Source organism: Mesocricetus auratus, unplaced genomic scaffold (assembly GCF_017639785.1).
Source record: "Mesocricetus auratus isolate SY011 unplaced genomic scaffold, BCM_Maur_2.0 Super-Scaffold_100714, whole genome shotgun sequence".
NCBI lineage: Eukaryota > Metazoa > Chordata > Mammalia > Rodentia > Cricetidae > Mesocricetus > Mesocricetus auratus.
The window spans coordinates 10,393,293-10,412,856 of record NW_024429270.1 but is presented as its reverse complement, the minus strand read 5'-3'; the positions used below and the strand labels follow the sequence as shown (position 1 = coordinate 10,412,856).

The 19,564-nt window shown below is 51.4% G+C and overlaps 2 protein-coding genes across 3 annotated transcripts; both read left to right on the top strand.

Moving 5' to 3' along the window:
* The first annotated feature begins 1,501 nt into the window (after positions 1–1,501).
* Rrad (RRAD, Ras related glycolysis inhibitor and calcium channel regulator) lies at positions 1,502–4,659 on the top strand. Its single transcript, XM_005078661.4, has 5 exons — positions 1,502–1,694; positions 1,814–2,247; positions 2,878–2,951; positions 3,052–3,256; positions 4,037–4,659. Exons 2-5 carry the CDS (start codon positions 1,881–1,883, stop codon positions 4,312–4,314), a joined length of 924 nt encoding a protein of 307 aa, XP_005078718.1. The 5' UTR covers positions 1,502–1,694; positions 1,814–1,880; the 3' UTR covers positions 4,315–4,659.
* Positions 4,660–8,383: 3,724 nt separating this feature from the next.
* Positions 8,384–19,240, top strand: Cdh16 (cadherin 16). Of its 2 annotated transcripts, XM_005078659.4 has the most exons (18): positions 8,384–8,542; positions 9,413–9,470; positions 9,730–9,816; positions 10,798–10,953; positions 11,022–11,160; positions 11,623–11,781; positions 13,584–13,780; positions 14,328–14,450; positions 14,622–14,772; positions 14,933–15,160; positions 15,241–15,317; positions 15,392–15,580; positions 15,663–15,904; positions 16,389–16,522; positions 17,124–17,366; positions 17,508–17,615; positions 17,916–18,032; positions 18,890–19,240. In XM_005078659.4, the coding sequence occupies exons 2-18, from the start codon at positions 9,426–9,428 to the stop codon at positions 18,985–18,987; spliced, it is 2,493 nt and encodes an 830-aa protein (XP_005078716.1). In that variant the 5' UTR covers positions 8,384–8,542; positions 9,413–9,425; the 3' UTR covers positions 18,988–19,240. The 2 variants fall into 2 exon arrangements, with proteins under 2 accessions (XP_005078716.1, XP_005078717.1); XM_005078660.4 differs by lacking the exon at positions 9,730–9,816.
* Positions 19,241–19,564: the final 324 nt, after the last annotated feature.

Sequence of the window (19,564 nt, the reverse complement as noted above, 5' to 3'; positions counted from 1 at the left end):
TATGTATGATGTCACCCGAGCCCCAAATGGGTGCCCTTCCACCCCCACCACAGTCATCACAAATGTCTAAAAGCAAGTTAGTGTCCCAAAGTACGTCACAGCTAATATACAAACACAGAGACAGATCACACACACACACACACAGTTCACTCTAGAGATGAGCATGGAAGGAATGGGTCCTGATATTCAGGACTGGGGACCTTGAGCTTGGAGAGGCAGACCCAGAACTTGACACTGTGCCCACCCCATCACCTCTCCTTCCCTCTGAGATGACCCCAGTTTTCACCCAATGTCTAAGGAAGGTGAACTCTGAGTAGCAGTAGCACCACATCTGTCTCTGCCGTTGATAAAGGGCTGGCGCTCAGGTCCTTACATGGATCAGTGCAACGAAAGAAGTGAGTCTTAGAGCAGAGGGCGTGGGACACGACACGGGCAGGGAAACTTCCCTATCCTTCCCCACACCCTGCATTTATGCCTCTCTCTGGGGGAGATGTTTGTGAGCAAAAGGCCCAGCATGGGGCTTGGGAGCAGAAAGACTGTAACGGGGCTGTCTCCTGGAGTTCCCCACAATCAGCCTGGATCTCCCCCCACTCTGGGCAACCTCATGCCCAGAAACAAAATGGCTAGGGCCAGGGTTAGATATTTTTAGCAGTTACTGGCAGCTGCTTGGCATGCTTAGAGTTAGGGTGGGGACTTGAGTTTGTGTTTTCCTTTCTCTGGCTCTAGTTTCTCTCCAGGAGACAAGCATACACCTCTACCTAGCCGACTCTAACAGAAGTACACACACACACACACACACACACACACACACACACACACCTGTAGGCCCCCTCCCTATAATCCTCTAAGGGGCCCCAGGGAGTCGTGGATGACACCAACCTTCAACGTGAAGAGTAGTCTCATTGGGGAGACTAAATCCCAGCACAAGGACTGGAATAGGAAGAACTTAGTGTTGAAACTAGAAATGCCAGTTTGGGACCCTCTCAACTCAAGCTAGGGTCCATACCTGGAGGAATGGGTACTATGAGCTGTGAGTGTATCCAGCCCATAACTAGTCTACTGGCTTGGGTAACAGGCCTAGTTTGAGTACAAGCCGGGTAAATTCATTCTTAAAGAGACAGTCTAATTCTTCTCCAGAGGGAGTTGTACTTCACAGGTTCAGTTACCCACTACTGGCAGCCTTTGCATCATGCACCCCACCCTCCGCCCTACGCACCCACCTCAACACACTCCCCCTCATCCCCACTCCACCACCACCCCCGCCGCACCTATCCCCACCCTCTCACCCCCCCTCCGCCTCTTCCCAGCTACTTGCCCCGCCCTGACTAGTTTTAGGTCCTAGAAGGGAGGTGGGGGATTCCCGGGGGTGGGTGGATGCGTCAGCCTCGCAGCAGCAGCAGCATGGACCCGGGACTAGGACTGGAGAGCTGGGGTGGGGGCGGAGGCGGGAGCGGGGGCGGGAGCGGGGCATGGGGGTTGGTAGGAGTGAGGGCGGGGAGCCAGGCTGGTGGAGGTTTAAATAGGCGTCCCTAGGGCTGCGACCTAACACCAGCTGAGCAGAGAAAAGGGCTGCAGTTTTGACAGCGACAAGGGTCCAAGTCTTTCTGAACAGGGGTCTGCGAGTGGATTCTATCTGATCCCCCAGTGAGCTGTGCTGGAGCACCGATCAGATCCTGTAGCGTCTGTGAGAGTTGGTGAGTGTCCTGACGAAGCGGGATGAACCATACCATCTAGGCTGGGGATGGATGGGGACCTGGGGGCTGGCAATAGGTTCTGGCAGGTCCTTCATCCTGAGCATCTTTCTTGACTCCAGGGTCCCGCCACCTCCCGCGATAGAACTGCCATCCCGGTTTCTGATTCCCTAGACGGCTTCCAACAAGATGACCCTGAATGGCGGCAACGGAGCAGGAGGGAGCCGCGGGGCAGGCAGGGAGCGCGACCGCCGTCGAGGCAGCACACCCTGGGGCCCGGCACCCCCACTGCACCGCAGAAGCATGCCCGTGGACGAGCGAGACCTTCAGGCGGCGCTAGCCCCAGGCTCCCTAGCAGCCACCACAGCAGGAACTCGGACACAGGGGCAGAGGCTGGACTGGCCCGAAGGCTCCTCCGACTCACTCAGTTCAGGAGGCAGCAGCTCAGAGGACAGCGTTTACAAGGTGCTGCTGCTTGGGGCGCCTGGTGTGGGCAAGAGCACTCTGGCGCGCATCTTCGGTGGTATAGAGGACGGGCCTGACGCAGAAGCCGCAGGTGAGAGAATCGAGCCGTTTAGAGAAAGATAGTTGAGAGGCAGGGGACCTGGACTAAAAGTGGCAAACACTATGGAATTTCAAGAATTTCAGAATCATGTTACTTCTGTATCCAAGACGGGTAAACTTCAGGGCCACCACAAATCCCTACTTAACTGCCTCCAACCTCTCCCCTACCCATGTGCCAGTGCTTGATAGGGAATAGAAGTCGAGTGTGGGGTATGACTTTTCAGTGGCTTGGGACAGGACATTCCTGCCTGCCAGAGCTGGCAGGAACAAAATCAGAAACTTCCAGGAGTGGAAAGCTAGGTGGCCAAGGTCTCCAGGGAGAGAGAGCCACTATGCAAACTCCACCCACTGTGATCACATTCATGCTGGACCTGGGCAGCAGGGAGCTGTGGACACCCAGTACTTTGCTAATTTGGGAACACAGAGAGGGAGGTGGGGGCATCCCATGCCCTCCAGACCCCAGCTCCCAGGCTTGTCATTTTGTTTGATCATAGCAACCATCTACTAGTGGAGAAGAGGTATCAGGAGACTCTGAGAAAGGGGGGGTGTGGTCAGAAGAGGAGCTGGACACTGGGAACTTTCGCCAGGCAACTGATAACTTGGCTATTGGCTCCCTCCCTAGGGCACACATATGATCGTTCTATCACTGTGGATGGAGAAGAGGCATCACTCATGGTCTATGACATTTGGGAACAGGTAGGATTCAGTCTGGGTCACAGGGCAAGAGGGAAAGCAAAGCCAGGGAAGGAGCTTGCTGGGAACTACAAGGTTGTGTGTATATTTGTATCCCCTCCAGGATGGGGGCTGCTGGCTGCCTGGCCACTGCATGGCCATGGGAGACGCATACGTCATTGTGTACTCGATAACAGACAAGGGCAGCTTTGAGAAAGCATCAGAACTTAGAGTCCAGCTACGGCGGGCACGGCAAACAGACAACGTGCCCATCATCCTTGTGGGCAACAAAAGTGACCTGGTCCGCTCTCGTGAAGTCTCTGTGGATGGTAAGCAGGCATTGGGTCAGGAAAGGGAGGGAGATCCTAGCTGGGCTGTGGGCCAGTTAGTGTTGGCTCAGCTAGAGTCCCTGGGGATCATCAGTGGCTAAAAATGTTCAGGAAGAAAACTTGGTGTTGGAGGGTAGGGAGATGTTTCTGGTCCGTCAGGCTCCCAAAGGCCTAAAACAAAGTCGAAGGGAGAACCAGATCTGCTAGGGGAACTAACACACGCAACCACCCTCCTCAGCTGCTCTTCCAGCTCATGCCTGACAGGGTACAGAAGTGAGACTGAGGAAATGGGAGAACATACAGAGAATCAGGAGGGTAGAACCTGATTCCAGACCCCACCATTCTTCCTCAGCAGGCCTCAGCATCTCCCTTGGTGGCATGCAGCACCCAGTACTTCAAATTTGGTGACCTTGCCTAGTCCATTGGGCCATTCATTACAACAGCAAATCATAAAACACTCAGTTGTCAAATAGTTTTCACTTGCCTTTGTCCACTGTTACAGAGTATATTTTAAACACTGGACTTTAAAAAAATGAATGCCTTTTGTGAGCCACTATAGACTTTGGAGGCGCATTCTGCCTGTTAGTGACCTAGCAATGTTTGGGGCTCTCAGTAGAGGAGCTGGGATCTATCTCTGTGTCTCGGGGAAAAAAAGACCTAAGTTTCCTTCTTCCGTTATTATTAGAGGATTCTTGGGTTACAGCTGACAGATATGACCAGGGTTTGAGATGGCACCCTCTGTTCCTTGCTCACTGACTCACGTCTGTCCCCACCACCCAGAGGGCCGGGCCTGTGCAGTGGTCTTCGACTGCAAGTTCATCGAGACATCAGCAGCGCTGCATCACAATGTGCAGGCACTGTTCGAGGGTGTCGTGCGCCAGATACGCCTTCGAAGGGACAGCAAAGAGGATAATGCCCGGCGGCAAGCTGGCACTCGGCGACGGGAGAGCCTTGGCAAGAAGGCCAAACGCTTCCTGGGCCGCATCGTAGCTCGCAACAGCCGCAAGATGGCCTTCCGTGCCAAGTCCAAGTCCTGCCATGACCTCTCTGTTCTATAAGGCCCAGTGGATGGGTGGAGGGGCTGGCCCAGCCTACCGCTCGTGATGCCTCAGGGCTGGCCCATGCTCTGTGATTCTCAGAACTGTCAGCTGTGTATACCCTGTCTCATGATCATGGACGGACAGACAGTGCTGACCAGGGAGGCAACTCCAAGAGGCCAGTGCGGCCTGCGCCTATGGAGATGCATGTGCAGGCCCACGTGCATACGAAGCAGCCTGAATCCAGCTCGTGGACAGGACTCTGCCTTTCTCCCAGTGGGTGTATGTGCCCTGGAGTGAGGCTGTTCAGTATGGTTGCTGTTTGTTTACATGCAGATTTTTGTAATAAAGACTATTTCCTGACAAGCCAGTGCTATTGAGTCTGTTTCTTTCATGGTGGTTTCAAAAGCAGAAAAGATGCAGGAAACAGAGATAAGGGCTCCTGCCCACATGACCTAGTGTGTGGTTTGGCCGCACAATGGAGGGAACAGGTTGGAAACCTGTGAGGATTAGGAGGAATGTCCAAGAAGCAGGAAACAAAAGCCCCTCTCAGCCTATTAACTAGACCTTTCCACACTGGGGCCTGGCATTGTGTAGATGACTGAAAATTCTTTTGCCTCTCCATACATAAAGGGAAACTGAGGCTGCCCCAGGAAGCACTGTTTGATTGGATCTCACAGCCTGGCATGATTGTGAGCTCAGGCTCTGCAGGAGTGTTTCTGCCCTGGCTCTAAGGGGTGGAAATTGGCTAAAGTGAGGACATGGAGGGGGAGACTTCAGAGATGAGAGGTAAGGTGCTGGTGTTTAAGAGTGGGTGTTGAGGGAGGCACTGGGGGCTTCTCCACTTCCTGACTGAAGCTATCCTACAGGGGCTCATCGTTCTGTTGTCTGTGAGTGCCTATGTCAATACACTGACTCGCTCTTCTTTTGCAAGGACAAGTTCCTAGAGCTATCCCTGTCTGGAATGCAGATTTCACATCTGTGTAGGATGGGTCCCTGTGTACCATCACTGCCTACCCACCCATCCAGGCCCCCTTAGAAGTGGAGCAGGTGACTCTCCCTATGTTATTTTTTAACAGAACCTGGAATCTTATATGTTACAGGCAAGTTCTCGACCTCTTAGCCACATCCCTCAGCCAATTCACTTTCAGGTAGGGTCTCTCTAAATCGTCCAGGCTGGCCTAGAACTTAACAGCCCTCGTGCCTTGGCCTCCTGCATAGGTGGGATCACCAGGCCCGCTCTCCTCCAAGACTTTTTCTCTCTCCCTCCTCCCTCCCTCCTCCCTGGGTGTGTCTCTCTGAGTGTGGCTGCGGCTGTGAGTGCGTGTACACAGCTAGTGTGTATTTGGAGGCTAAAGGCAGATGTCAGGTGTCTTCCCCCATCACTTTCACCTTATTCTTTTTACATGGGGTCTCTCACTGAACCTGTAGCTTAGCAACTGGATAGATTAGCTAGCCAGCAAGCCCCAGGGTTCCCCTGTCTCCACTTCCCCAGAGCTGAGATTGCACGAATGTCACCTGGCTTTTTACATAGGTCCTGGGAATCTGAACTCAGCTCAGCATGCTTTAGGAGCTTTAGGAGCTCAGCCCCTCTTTCAACCTTCTTGATACAGGTGACAGCACAGGTAACTGTAGGAGTCTCCACTTACATACAGTTTCTTTTGTGTGTGTGGTTCCAGTTACCCTTGGCTGGCTACAGTCCAAAAATATGAAAAGGAAAATGCCAGGAATCAACAGTTCATGAATTTTTAAATTAGATAATGATCTGAGTAACGTGATTAAATCGTAAGCCATCTAGTTCTGTCTCACTCAGGATGTGAGTCAGCCTTTGTCAGGAGTATCCACGCTGTATATGCTACCCACCTATTAGTCACCTAGAAGCCACATCAGTTATCAAAACAGCTTTCTAGTATAACAGTACTAGTCATCAGATAACCTTATAGAGTGGTAACACTGGCAGTTAATATATGACAAAGAGAGGCTATGAAGTGCTTCCGAAAGTGAAAAGGCAAGTATTGGAACAAATGCAGTATTTAGAAGTCTTGGGGCTCACACCTTTAATCCCAGCACTCGGGAGGCAGAGGCAGGCGGATCTCTGTGAGTTCGAGGCCAGGCTGGACCAACAGCCTCCAAAACAATACAGAGAAACCCTGTCTCGTAAAAAAAAAAAAAAAAAAAATAGAAGTCTTGGTATTATCCCATGGCCCAGGCATCCACTGGGGGGTCTTGGAATGTGTCCCCATGGATAAGGAGGACTCCTGAACATGTTTTCAAGAGCTAGCATTTCCACTTGGCTGAGTGGGACCTGCTATAGAGGTCTGTCCATTTCCAAAGCCTGGAGGCAGCCTGGAACAAGGGACCACATGTTTCTTCATTCCGCAAACTCTTGGGAGCCCTTGAGACCTGGTTAGAATCCTGTCTGCAGCTCACTCAATATCAGAAAGAGGTTTGAAGGTGGCTCCTCAGTGTGTCCGTGAAGGAGAACCCCTGAGTCACCCCCCCTACATCCTCACTCAGGCAATATTAAGCGCTCAAAGCTTCTGTTGCTTCCACACACACAAACTGAGGCATGTGGGAAGCTTGCTCTTATTGGGGTAGGTGAAGGTCCCCAAACCTGAAGAGCAACCCAGGCCCCGGGCAAACTGCTTAGCCACTCTGCACCCCAGTGTATGAAAAAGGACAGTTCCCTTTTCATAATGGAGTGGGTGAAATAACAAAGGTATATGCTCCGAGAATTTCTGGGTGCTGGTCAGCAAGCGTGAGCTCCCCTTCAACAACCCCACATACGGCACCAATCAGACTGGGTGCCTCAGTGACCCCAAAGTAGATGCTCAGCTTGTCCTGGCCCAGTTTCCATCCCGAGAAGCCAACCAGATGCACCACAAGAAATCCTCAGTGGAGACCCCAAAACACTGAAGGACAGTAAGAGGTGGGAGACCAGCATCTTCTTACCCTCTGCCCTCAGAAAACAGAACTTCTGGGACTCCTTGGTGGGCCTTATGGAAGATGTGAGGAGGCCCTGGTCAGCCCTGGAGCCCCCTCAAAGTCACCTGGGCTAACTGAGTCTTCTCTTTTCTGCTTGGAGGCATGAGACAGTACAGTGTCTCACCCTTGCCAGTGTTCAGGAGCCAGTGTGGGGCTTGGGGAGCTTCAGAGACCTCACAGCCTTCTGTCCCATCCACTTGTCTCACTGATGTATGGTCTAGAGCTCCTAACACCCACTCGGGGCCACCTGCCCTTTGGGTTATACTCTCAGTCGTTAGCACCACAAGGCACTTGAGAGTACTTGGAGCAGGACAAGGTCAGATGTCCTGCCCAGAGGGACTCCTGGGCTAATAAATGGGAGACAAGATGGTGCCTTCTGTGCTATAGTAGAGGCAGTACATGATGTGGAATGGGGGAACTTCCAGAGGTGGCCCTAATTAGCATACGACAATGGTTCTCAACCTGGGTCACAACCCCTTTGTGGGTCAAACGATCATTTCATAGGGGTTGCATATCAGATATTTATATTATTATTCATAACAGTAGCAAAAATTTATAGTTATGAAGTAGCAATGAAAATGCTTTTTGATGTGTGTGTGAGGGGGGTGTCACCACAACTTGAGGAACTGTATCCAAGAGTCGCATTAGGAAGGTTGAGGCTTTCCTAGAGAAGGGGTTATTTGTGCTTTTTGCTAAAGCATGAGTAGCTACTTAGCACCACGAAGAAGGGTGGGACAAGCAGTCCAGACCCAAGGAACAGTATCTGCAGAGATCTAGCTGTAGTATCTGCAGAGATCTAGCTGCAGTATCTGCAGAGATCTAGCTGTAGATGCCGCTGCACAGAAAAGTAGGGCCAAGTCTGAAGCCACAAAAAAAGTTGTGTCCAAGCCCAGAGGGCCAAGAAGTGCTCATTGGGCTGTGTCAAGGTGGGAGTGACAAACCAAGATCTGCCCACCTCCTAGGGCTGGCAGTCACGGGTGCTGAGCAGTCCTAGCTCTCCAAAGTCAATAAGTAACTTGGGGGGACTGGGCGGGGCCAGGCCTGCTGCTGTGGACCCAGTGGCATTTTCCATTCCTGAGCAAGAGTGCTCAGACCGCCTACCTGCTTAAGTGTCCCCTTTGCCCTGCCCCGCCTAACCCAACGTACTAGAGCTCCCTGACAGCTGGACCAAGAGAGAGGCTTGGGGCATCAGTAGGAGAGGGGCTCTTGGTGTACAGACCTGAGGTTGGGAGTAGGAACAGTGCCCTATCCTTCAGATATCTAGGTAAGAATTCTCTGGGATCCATCTTGCAGAGGGCGGCTGATAATGTTGCGTATGCTTAGCTACATGACGAGATCTGCAAAATGTAAAGTGAGGACAGAGTCCTGGCCCTAGGGGCAGTCTGCATCTGGAGGGTGGTAGTGGGAAATGGTATAATCTCCAAGGCCTGAGCCAGACGCCCTCTGTTCCAGAATGAATCCTCTTGTGGTCAAGTCCTCCTTGACCTTGGCTAGGCCCTGCCATTCAGGCCTTGCCTGAAACATGGAGCTGCTGGAAGTGACAGGTGTCTGTCCAGCATCTAATTTCTGTGCTTTGGTGGACTGCTAAATAATTACAATTTTGGGAGCTGTTGGTGCTGGCGGGAGGTGGGGAGAGTGGCGGGGGGGGGGCTATATAGCAGGAAGATTTTGGTGGGTTTTTTTGTTTGTTTGTTTTTGATTTTTTTGTTTTTTGTTTTTTTTTGGGGGGGGGTTCGAGACAGGATTTCTCTGTATTGCTTTGAAGACTGGCCTGGAACTCACTCTGTAGACCAGGTTGGCCTCGAACTCACAGAGATCCACCTGCCTCTGCCTCCCAAGTGCTAGGATTAAAGGGTATGTGCCATCACTGCCCAGCCTGTAGTATGAAGTTAAGGGGTTGTTTGGAGGTGAAAACTTCTATGGTGCTCTTTGTGACAGCAAGATCCAAGAGGCAGAATGGTTGGGTCTGGGAGCCTCACTTGGTCTGACCAAGGAGCTGAACATTTGCAACAGAGAACCACAGGCCACTGCGGGGAGGAGACTAGTCTATAGGAGATCCCTCTGGACATGTGCATGGGATAAAGCCCTTCTTCCTGACTTTCTGGTCTAGATTCTCATGTTCTGTGTCCCTCAGGCCCTCCTTGACCATGATCTCTGCGTGGCTGTGGTTGCTTTGCCTCCCTGTTACTCAGGTGAGCTGGGCCCTGCCTCTTCCTTCAGATCTCATCCTTGGGGGTTAGCACCCTTGCCCCCAATCCCACCGAGACTCATCACACTAGCCACAAGAGCAGTATGGGAGTCGGCGTTCAGAGTCAGAGCTACGGGCCTGCTGTGGAAGCAGGGAGACTAAGTCCAGAGGGTGGATGGACTAAGATCTGGTAGGCTGGGGGGAGGGGCAGCAATTCCCTGTTCCTGCCAGTGCCCATGGAGCAAGGTGAGAATTTCCCACAGGCTTTCAGCACCGAGGCCCAACCTGCAGAGCTGCACGTGGAAGTCCCTGAAAACTATGGTGGAAATTTCCCTTTTTACATAATCAAGGTGAGCCTGCGTGCAGGGTGGCTTCCCATCACTCCCGATATCGTGCTTCTCCACCCTCTAGGGTCTGTTCTCTTTCCTGCTCTGGTTCTCCTTTGACAACTTTCCAGATGATGGATCAGTGTAAGTAACTAACAAGGCTTTAGTCCCAAAGGAGAGCGGAGCTTTGAGTTAAAGAACAAAAAAGCTGGTACTGAGTGTGGTGTCACGTGCCTGTAACCCTAGCGCAGGAGAGGCCGTGAGAAAAGGATGGCGAGTTTTACGCCAGGCTAGGCCATATTGTGAAACCGTGTCTAAAAAGGAAAAGAAGCATGGTGAAGAGGTGTAGCTTCCGACAGAGGGTGTCGGGGAGCACAGGGGAGATCGGGTAAGAGAGGAAAGTTCTCCATTTGAAGCTTTACTTACTGGATTTGAGGTTCCAGGCAGGTGCCAGCTACTTCTGAGACTCAGCTTCCCCATATTTAAAATGGGGCCTGTAGCCTAGATACATGGGGGAGGGCCTAGGTCCTGCCCCAAAAGATGTGACAGACTTTGATGATCCCCCATGGGAGGCCTCACCCTCCCTGGTGGATGGGGGATGGGATGAAGGGGTTGGTGGGGAATAAGAGGACAGGAGGGAGAGGGAACTGGGATTGGTGTGTAAAATAATATTGTTTTTAATTTAAATAAAATTTATAGATAGATAGATAGATAAAATGGGGCCTTATGTAAAGGTGTTATCCTCTAACGCAATGGTTCTCAGCCTTCCTAATGCTGTCACCCTTTAATACAGCTCCTCATGTTGTTGTGCTGACCCCCAACCATACAATTATTGTGTTGCTACTTCATAGCTGTAATTCTGCTATTGTTATGAACTGCAATGTAAATATCTGCTATGCGGGATATCTGATGTATGACCCCTAGGGGGGTCATTACCCGAGGGTTGAGAGCCACTGCGAATCTAGCCCAAGCCCCTAGTTCTTTTGCCTCTGTTCTATCCCCTAGCTGCCACTGCCCCTTGGGAGGAATGAAGGCCAGATTGTGCTCTCAGGGGACTCAAGCACAGCGGATCAAGAACTCTTTGCTGTGGATCCAGATTCTGGCTTTCTGATGATGACAAGGGCCCTGGACTGGGAGGAAAAGGCAGAGTACCGACTGCAGGTATGACAGAGTGAGGTGTAGGGACAAGCAGACAACAGGGCTGGGGACTGACTACCCCTTCTTGCCAGGTCACCTTGGAGTCTGAGGACAGACGCGTCTTGTGGGGTCCACAGCTCGTGACTGTGCATGTGAAAGATGAGAATGACCAGGTACCCCAGTTCTCCCAGGCCATCTACAGAGCTCAGCTGAGCCAGGGCACCAGGCCTGGTGAGTGACAAGGGCAACCAATGTAAAGCCAGGTACTGTCTGTGAGACATCAGACAGTAACGAGACAGCTACCACTGGCAAATCAGCAGGGTCCAAGCTGTCCTCCAAGCCTGTCCCATTCTGTACTCTCCAATTCCATTAACAGTTTCATCTGCTTTGGGCCTCAATTGTAAAGCCAGGTACTGTCTGTGAGACATCAGAGAGTAAAGAGACAGCTACCACTGGCAAATCAGCAGGGTCCAAGCTGTCCTCCAAGCCTGTCCCATTCTGTACTCTCCAATTCCATTAACAGTTTCATCTGCTTTGGGCCTCAATTTGCTTGTTTGGGAAATGAGATGAATAACAGGCTCACCTCCAGAACCCTGATACAATGCTGAACGTAGAAGGAAGTTCTGAGAAGAGAGGGGAGGTGCAGGAGACTCCCTGTCCCTACCATTTCTTACCATGTATCCCCACCCCCAGGGATCCCCTTCCTCTTCCTTGAGGCTTCTGATGGGGATGCACCAGGCACGGCTAACTCAGACCTCCGATTCCACATCCTGAGCCAGTCTCCAACTCAGCCTTTACCTGATATGTTCCAACTGGACCCTCGACTAGGATCTCTGGCCCTTAGTCCCAAGGGTAAGCATTGGCTGGGTTTGATGGTGGGGGAGTCATGGAATGCTAGAGAAGGGGCCTCTGAGCTGTAAGTGATGGATGAGTTGGAGCTGAGATTAAAGAAAAGGGCATTCTAGGCAGAGGCTAAGGCTGGGTTGTGCATGGCAAGTTTAGACATGGGATAGATTGAGACCAGATAAGAATGGATGAGGAAGCTCTAGTTAAGATACCTCAAGAATGATATCAAGATAGATCTACTTCTTCAAGTTAGATCAGAGGTACAAGTTAGGGATAGATGATTCATACCTTAACCCAGCTGCTAGTATTCAGGCATCTGGTACTGACCTGTCCTTGGGGTTCTGACAGGATACAACCTCATCTGGAGCCACTAAGAGCACTATCTGTGCATATTCACTATGTTCCCTTTTTAAATAGCCCTGCCCACTTCCCATCCTTCTCTCTCTCTCTCTTTCTCCCCCTCTCTCTGTCTGTTCTCTCTCTCTGTCTCTCTCTGTCTCTGTCTCTCTCTGTGTCTCTGTCTCCGTCTCTCTCTCTCTCTCTCTGTGTGTGCATGTGTCTCTGCCTCTCTCTGTCTCTGTCTCTGTCTCTCTCCTTTCTCCTCTCCTGCTGCTCCTAGCCCTGGAGGCCTCCCTATCCCTGCTACTCCTATCCCCTCCCCTTTTCCCTTTTTATGATCCCTTTCCCTAATTAAAAAAAAAAAGCCCAAAACCCTCTGCCTGAGCCCTGTCCCAAGGCATCTTTCTCTAGCACCGTGCTTCTCTTGAATGACAACACCAGCCAGCCACCTTTTCACTCATCTAGCCCCCAAATGACCCGTGCAGCCCATTTGGCCAACACTTGCTCATCTCCTATCCTCATACTCAAATTCCCACCTAGTCAACCATCCATTCCCTCTTCCTATCATCTACCCATCTGCCCTCTCCACCCTGGTCATCCAGCTACCTCACCAGCCCATCAGCTTCTCACTTTGGAAGTGAAGTTACCATCTGTCAAGTACTAGTTGCCTGCTCATGACGGTGATAGGAGAAATGTGGTTAAGAGCACTGGCTGCTCTTGCAGAGGCCCTGAGTTCAATTCTCAGCACCCATTGCCATTTCATCTATAACTCCAGTTTCTGGGAATTAGATGCCCTCTTCCGGCCTTTGCTAGTACTTGAACTCATGCAGATCACACATACACACAAATAAATAATAAAATAAATCCTTTATATAAAAAAAAAGACTATGCCGGGCAGTGGTGGCGCACGCCTTTAATCCCAGCACTCGGGAGGCAGAGGCAGGTGGATCTCTGTGAGTTCGAGACCAATCTGGTTTACAGAGCGAGTTCCAGGACAGCCTCCAAAATAATACAGAGAAACCCTGTCTCGAAAGACAAACAAACAAACAAAAAAGACTATCTCATCCCTTAGTATTTTTTCTTAATATCTTTTTGAATCTTTTAAAAATTTTTGTCAATATATATATATGTACATACATATGCACACACACAAATATGTAATATATGTGGGTGTTTGCCTACATGTTTGTCTACAAACCACATGTGTGCCTGGTGTCTGTACCAGAGGTCATCAGGTTCCCTGGAACTGTAGTTGCAGATAGTTAGCTACCATGTGGAGCTGGGAATCTAGCTTGGGTCCTCTGGAAGAGCAGTCAGTGCCCTTTACCACTGAACTGTCTCTTCAGCTCCTCCGCCCAAGAATCTTTTGAACACTTATAATATACTTGACTTTCTGTTTGGTACTGGCTGAAAATGCTTTGGGCCTTGCTCCCTGGGTCCATGATCAGCTGACCTTCCATCCCTTCTAGGAAGCACCAGCCTAGACCATGCCCTTGAAGAGCCTTACCAACTGTTGGTACAGGTCAAGGACATGGGTGACCAGGCCTCAGGTCACCAGGCCATTGCCATGGTGGAGATCTCCGTAGTACAGAGCACCTGGGTACCCCTAGAGCCTGTTCACCTGGCAGAGAATCTCAGAGTTGCATACCCACACAGCATTGCCCAGGTAAGAAGTGGCTATCAGTAACTGAGGTTACCCCATGGCTAGTGTAGCTGGGCCTGAGCTTCATAGACACTTGGGAGGAGTGCCCAGAACTCAATTTGACCCTGTTCCTTCCTGAGATATATACTTCCCACTATAAAGTGAGCAGTAAGGCCTGGGGACTAAGGGTACAGTCCATCATGTGCTATCCTCTAGTAGGTGTGGGTTTGTGTTCTGGCATCCCCAACTTGACTAAGGCTTCCTCAGGGAAAACAACTGCCAACTTGAACTGCCATGGGGATTGTCACCCAAGCCAGGAATGTCTCCAGCCTTTTCTAGGAATGCCTTGGGGTCAGGCCCAGACTGAGAAAGCAGAAAATAAAATAACCTTGTCATTTGGGCACTTTGGAAAAGGTCCAGGCTTGAAGCAGGGTAAAGTTGTCACAAGTAGCTAACCACATGTTCTTAGGGTCCAGGCTCCTTGCCTACGAATCAGCTGGGGGATAAGGACCAGAAGAGATCCTTCCTGCCTCTCAGCCTGAAGTGCTTTCATTTTATGTCCTCCTCACAGGTGCACTGGAATGGAGGGGATGCACGTTATCAACTGGAGAGCCAGCCTCCAGGACCCTTTGATGTGGATGCAGAGGGGAGGATCCACGTAACCATGGAGCTGGACAGAGAGGCCCAGGCTGAGGTGAGAGGGAGACATGGGGGAGACTGGAGGGTGCTCTGTCACATCCCCCACAGATGCTGAGGCAATGAAGACAGCCCAGAAGAGCTGGGGCTAGCCACCAGAAGGGACTTCAATCCACCCCAGCCTGGAGCCACCCTTGGCTGATCTGAAGCTCCCCACTGCCCACTACAGTACCTGCTCCAAGTACGAGCTCAGAATTCCCGTGGTGAGGACTATGCAGAACCCCTGGAGTTGCAGGTGGTGGTGATGGATGAGAATGACAATGCACCTGTCTGCTCCCCATATGGCCCAACAATCAGCATCCCTGAGCTCAGTCCCCCAGGTGGGTTAAGAGCCTTGTCAGCAGGGAGGGAATAATGGAGTTCATAGAAACCATCCCATCATGCTTCTTTGGGGTGAGTCTAGCTTCAGAGGTCTATATCAAAGACACACACACACACACACACACACACACACACATACATGCACACATTGTCTTACAGGAACTGAAGTGGCTACACTGTCAGCAGAGGACATGGATGCCCCTGGATCACCCAATTCTCACGTTGTGTATCAGTGGTTGAGCCCTGAGCCTGAAGAGGGGGCTGAAGGAAGAGCCTTCGAGTTAGATTCTACCTCAGGCAGTGTAACACTGGGAACTGCCCCACTCCACGCTGGCCAGGACATCCTGCTTCAGGTGCTGGCTGTTGACCTAGCAGGATCAGAGGGTGGTAAGTACCCTGCTGGTGACCTGGGCCTCTTTCCCTCTGCTCCTCCTGGGACCTCACCAACAATCCCTTCCCTGCATCAGGCCTCAGCAGCACGTGTGAGGTGTCAGTCACGATCACAGACATCAACAACCATGCCCCTGAGTTCCTCACTTCCCAGGTAAGCTGACACAGAGCTAGAGAGGTCACTGGGAGGGTGCTGGTGGTGTTTACCAAATATCTCCATCTCTCCAGATTGGACCTGTAAGTCTTCCTGAGGATGCGAAGCCGGGGGTTCTGGTGGCCACGCTTATGGCCACTGATGCCGACCTTGAGCCTGCCTTCCGCCTTATGGACTTTGCCATTAAAGAGGGAGACCCTGAAGGGATCTTTGACCTGGCCTGGGAGCCAGACTCTGATCATGTCCAGCTTCGACTCCAAAAGGTTAGGGTATGGACTGGTGGGGAAGGGTCATGAGTGTACAATGTCCTGACCCACACATTGACCCAGAACTCACTGGTTCCAGAACCTCAGCTACGAGGCAGCTCCTCACCACAATGTGGTAGTGGTCGTGCGGAACATGGAGGAGCTGGTGGGCACAGACCCAGGCCCTGGAGCCACAGCCACAGTGACTGTATTGGTGGAAAGAGTGACACCACCCCTTAGGTTGGACCAGGAGAGCTATGAGACCAGCATCCCAGTCAGCACCCCAGCTGGTTCCCTCCTGCTGACCATTCAGCTCTCAGAGCCAATGAGCAGAACCCTCAGGTGAGCCAAAAGCCCTGCCTCTTACCTAGCCTAGACTTCTGCTCTCCAAGGATGACGTCAACACCCCAGAGAAACTCATTTTGTGTATGGCCTAGAATGTTCCTCAAACTATAAGTAATGTCAAGTTTCTGACTCCTGGAGGGTCAGGACTGGATGGAGTAGGCAGGCATGGAGGAAGTGTTTAGACCCCATGGGAGCACAGACTGAAGCTTTGCCTGGGTCTGAGCCCTCCAGACTTCTTGGCAGGATGCTCTGGAACAAGTGAATTTGAACCAGGTCCCTCCCTGCCCCCAGTACAGTTCAAACTCCCCATCACCAACAAATTCTGACTCGGGCCAGCTGGGCTCACCAACACTATTGTTGCCCCTGAATCACAGAAAGGATACAGGATTTGAGTAGGCAACATCATCCTGGAAGTTTCTGGCCAGGAACCTGTATGTTGTTCCAGTGCATCTCCAAACACACCTTCTTCTTTGGGCCCCAGGTTCTCTCTGGTCAATGACTCAGAGGGCTGGCTCTGCATCAAGGAGGTCTCTGGGGAGGTACACACAGCCCAGTCCCTGCAAGGTGCCAAGCCTGGAGACACCTACACTGTGCTTGTGGAGGCCCAAGACACAGGTATGATCAAGCAGCAGTGGGGTCTTCTCAGGGGATTACACTTCCTCTTGGAAACTATGTGAAAACCACCCTTCAAGTTTTCCATTCAGAATTTCCCTTGGGCTTCTCAAGGTATCAACTCCAGGGACAGACAAATCAATGAGTACTAGATTGGGGAGGTGGAAGGAGGGCCAGGAGTTGTGTCTGAGGCAAGAATGCGAGGAGATGGGATGCCGAAGCCAGGTGTTAGAAACTGTGAATGGCATTTTAATAGGATAAACAGCTGACCCTGGGAAGGCGTGTTGGGAAGGGTATTTCAGGAATTCCGTGGAAGTCAGGAGAGATGCACTACCCCAGGGTCAGGTCATGTCTGGGTGGTAGCATAGACACTGAGACAGACTTGACATTGAGAAAGATACAGGTGGGTCTGACAGTTGTTCAAAGAGTGAAAGGATGAAGGGCACGATGAGGAAGAGACTGCTATGGGAAGTGACAGGTGAGAAGAAGGGGTTGGAGTGCAGGGGTATGGAGGGAAGCAGCAGAGTAAGGCTGATGGGCTGGGTGGGGTACATGGAGATCAGCCCAGGTTCTCCAGGGCTTACTCTCACCCCCAACAACACAGATGAGCCACGACTGAGCACTTCTGCCACCATTGTGGTCCATTTCCTGAAGGCCTCTCCTGTCCCAGCATTGACTCTGGCCCATGGGCCCAGCAGACACCTCTGTACACCCCGCCAAGACTATGGTGTGGTTGTCAGTGGGGCCAGTGAGGACCCTGACCTGGCCAATGGACATGGTCCCTACAGCTTCACTCTTGGTCCCAACCCTACCGTGCAGCGGGATTGGCGCCTCCAGCCTCTTAATGGTATGTGGCAAGGAGAGGGAATGGGACTGTAGAGGATGGATTCGCTTGGAAGTGGAGTTATGGTAGGGTGGGGTATAGGAGAGCAGCTCTGATGGAGCCTGTCCAGGCTAATGACCCTAATCATTTTCTGCAACCCAACAGATTCCCATGCCTACCTTACCTTGGCCTTGCATTGGGTAGAGCCAGGTGAATACATGGTACCTGTGGTTGTCCACCATGATGCCCAGATGTGGCAACTCCAGGTCCAAGGTGAGGCTTGGTATCTTTAATTCCTGAGGAAGTCATCAGGGTAGAGGGGAAAGAGCCTGGGTATACATCATCCATGGTCACATAGACAGCACATGCATGTGCACATGCATACACACACATATGTGTACTGGCCCAACATATCTGTGTGTATCCTGCCACATCCACAGAGGAGTATGCACCTTCACACACACCTACCTACAGAGGTGTGCACAAAAACATGCATCAGCTATCTTTCCAGACAGGAGGTTCCAAGCCGCTGGGAGCCCTCTCTAACACTCTCATCCTCGTTCTCCACCCCAGTGATCGTGTGTCGCTGCAACGTGGAGGGTCAATGCATGCGTAAGGTGGGCCGCTTGAAGGGGATGCCTACGAAGCTCTCAGCAGTGGGTGTCCTTTTGGGCACCCTGGCAGCGATAGGTAATGGAGGCTGAGCTCCTGCATGGATGAGGGTGTTGAGTGGTTGGAGCTACTGTCTCAGGTATCAGTCATCCTGGGCACCCCAGGAAACAGCATTTACTGTCACATTATCATTCGCTACCTATGGGGGTCCTACAGCAAGCACATGATGGAATCCTTCCCACAGTCTGGGAGTGTGATCCTGCTGTCTCCCACTTCTGTTGATGAGGTCACTGTGGCTCAGAAAAGCTAGGTGACTTATCCAAGATTACACGGCCTTGTGGCAGAGAAGTCCAGTTTAATTCTTTCAAGTCACCCTCCCCATCCTTTACTCCTTTATTCCGATAAATTCGTTCTTTGATGATTTTCTTCGATGATTCTAGTAGAAAGCTGTAAGGTGTCTTTCTCTTGGAGGTCCGTGTGTACAGCTCACTGGCTCTGCCATGAATTCCATCCAATCTGACTCCAGAGAAAATGTATATGTGAGAGAAAGAATTATTGAGGGGGTGGGGGTGAGGGACAACTGCATTTTTACAATTTTGGCCAGCCCTCTAAAAAAAACTTTTTATTTTGAAAGGATGTCTCACTAAATAGCCACCAGCTGGCCTGAAGCTCACTGTAGCCTAGGAAGGCCTCGAACATATCATCTTCCTGCCTCCGCCTCCTGAGAAGGAGGTTTAGGAGACTGGGATATGCTTTGACTTTGGTGAGATAAGAGCAAAACAGACCAACCACTCAGATTTCATCAGGCACGAGGATTCATACCCAGCGTGGGGATACTGTCTAGAAAATATAGAGAACCAATGCCAGTGACAAGCAGTTTAGTGAGATACCCTTCTCATTCCTGCTAAAAGCTTCCCCATTCTCGGGCCCCTCAGGCTTCATCCTCATTCTTGTCTTCACCCACCTGGCCCTGGCAAGGAAGAAGGACCTGGATCAGCCAGCAGACAGTGTGCCCCTGAAGGCAGCAATGTGAGTGATCCAAGCAGCCCCAGCTGGGAGGTTGGCCCCAGCTGCATCTGAACTCACTGAGAAAGGACCCGGTGCCCAAGATACACTGGAGACCAAGACAGAGTAAAAGCCCTTCGTCTTCTTGGAGTGGAGGCACTGTCACCAGGCATGTCCCCAAAGCCTGAGCACTGACTTTACAGGTTGGCCATGGGAACGCTCCAAATGGCAGCTCTTTGACCCATAATAAAGGTTCAGGGAGCCAGGCTGGACCTTGTAAAGCCTGAGTGTACTGTGATGCACATCTGTGTGCATGTGTGAATGAGCGCACCTGCCCTTTCACACCTGCCGTCTGTCCTGCTGTACAAATTAGGTCTGGAGGCTGGGTAGGGTAGCTTCTGAAGAAGGATATCATCTGGGCTGTTGGTGAGAACTTGGGGGGTCAATGCAAGTTGGGTCTCCAAGAGCCTACCAGCCACATACCCTAGGGTAACTATGAAGGTAAGGTGAAGGAATGTCTTTCCAGGAGTCATTCCTGTGTGTGTAGGACACCTCTGCAACATGGGGGCACACAGTCTTGTGAGCCCATTCATGTGTGAGCATCC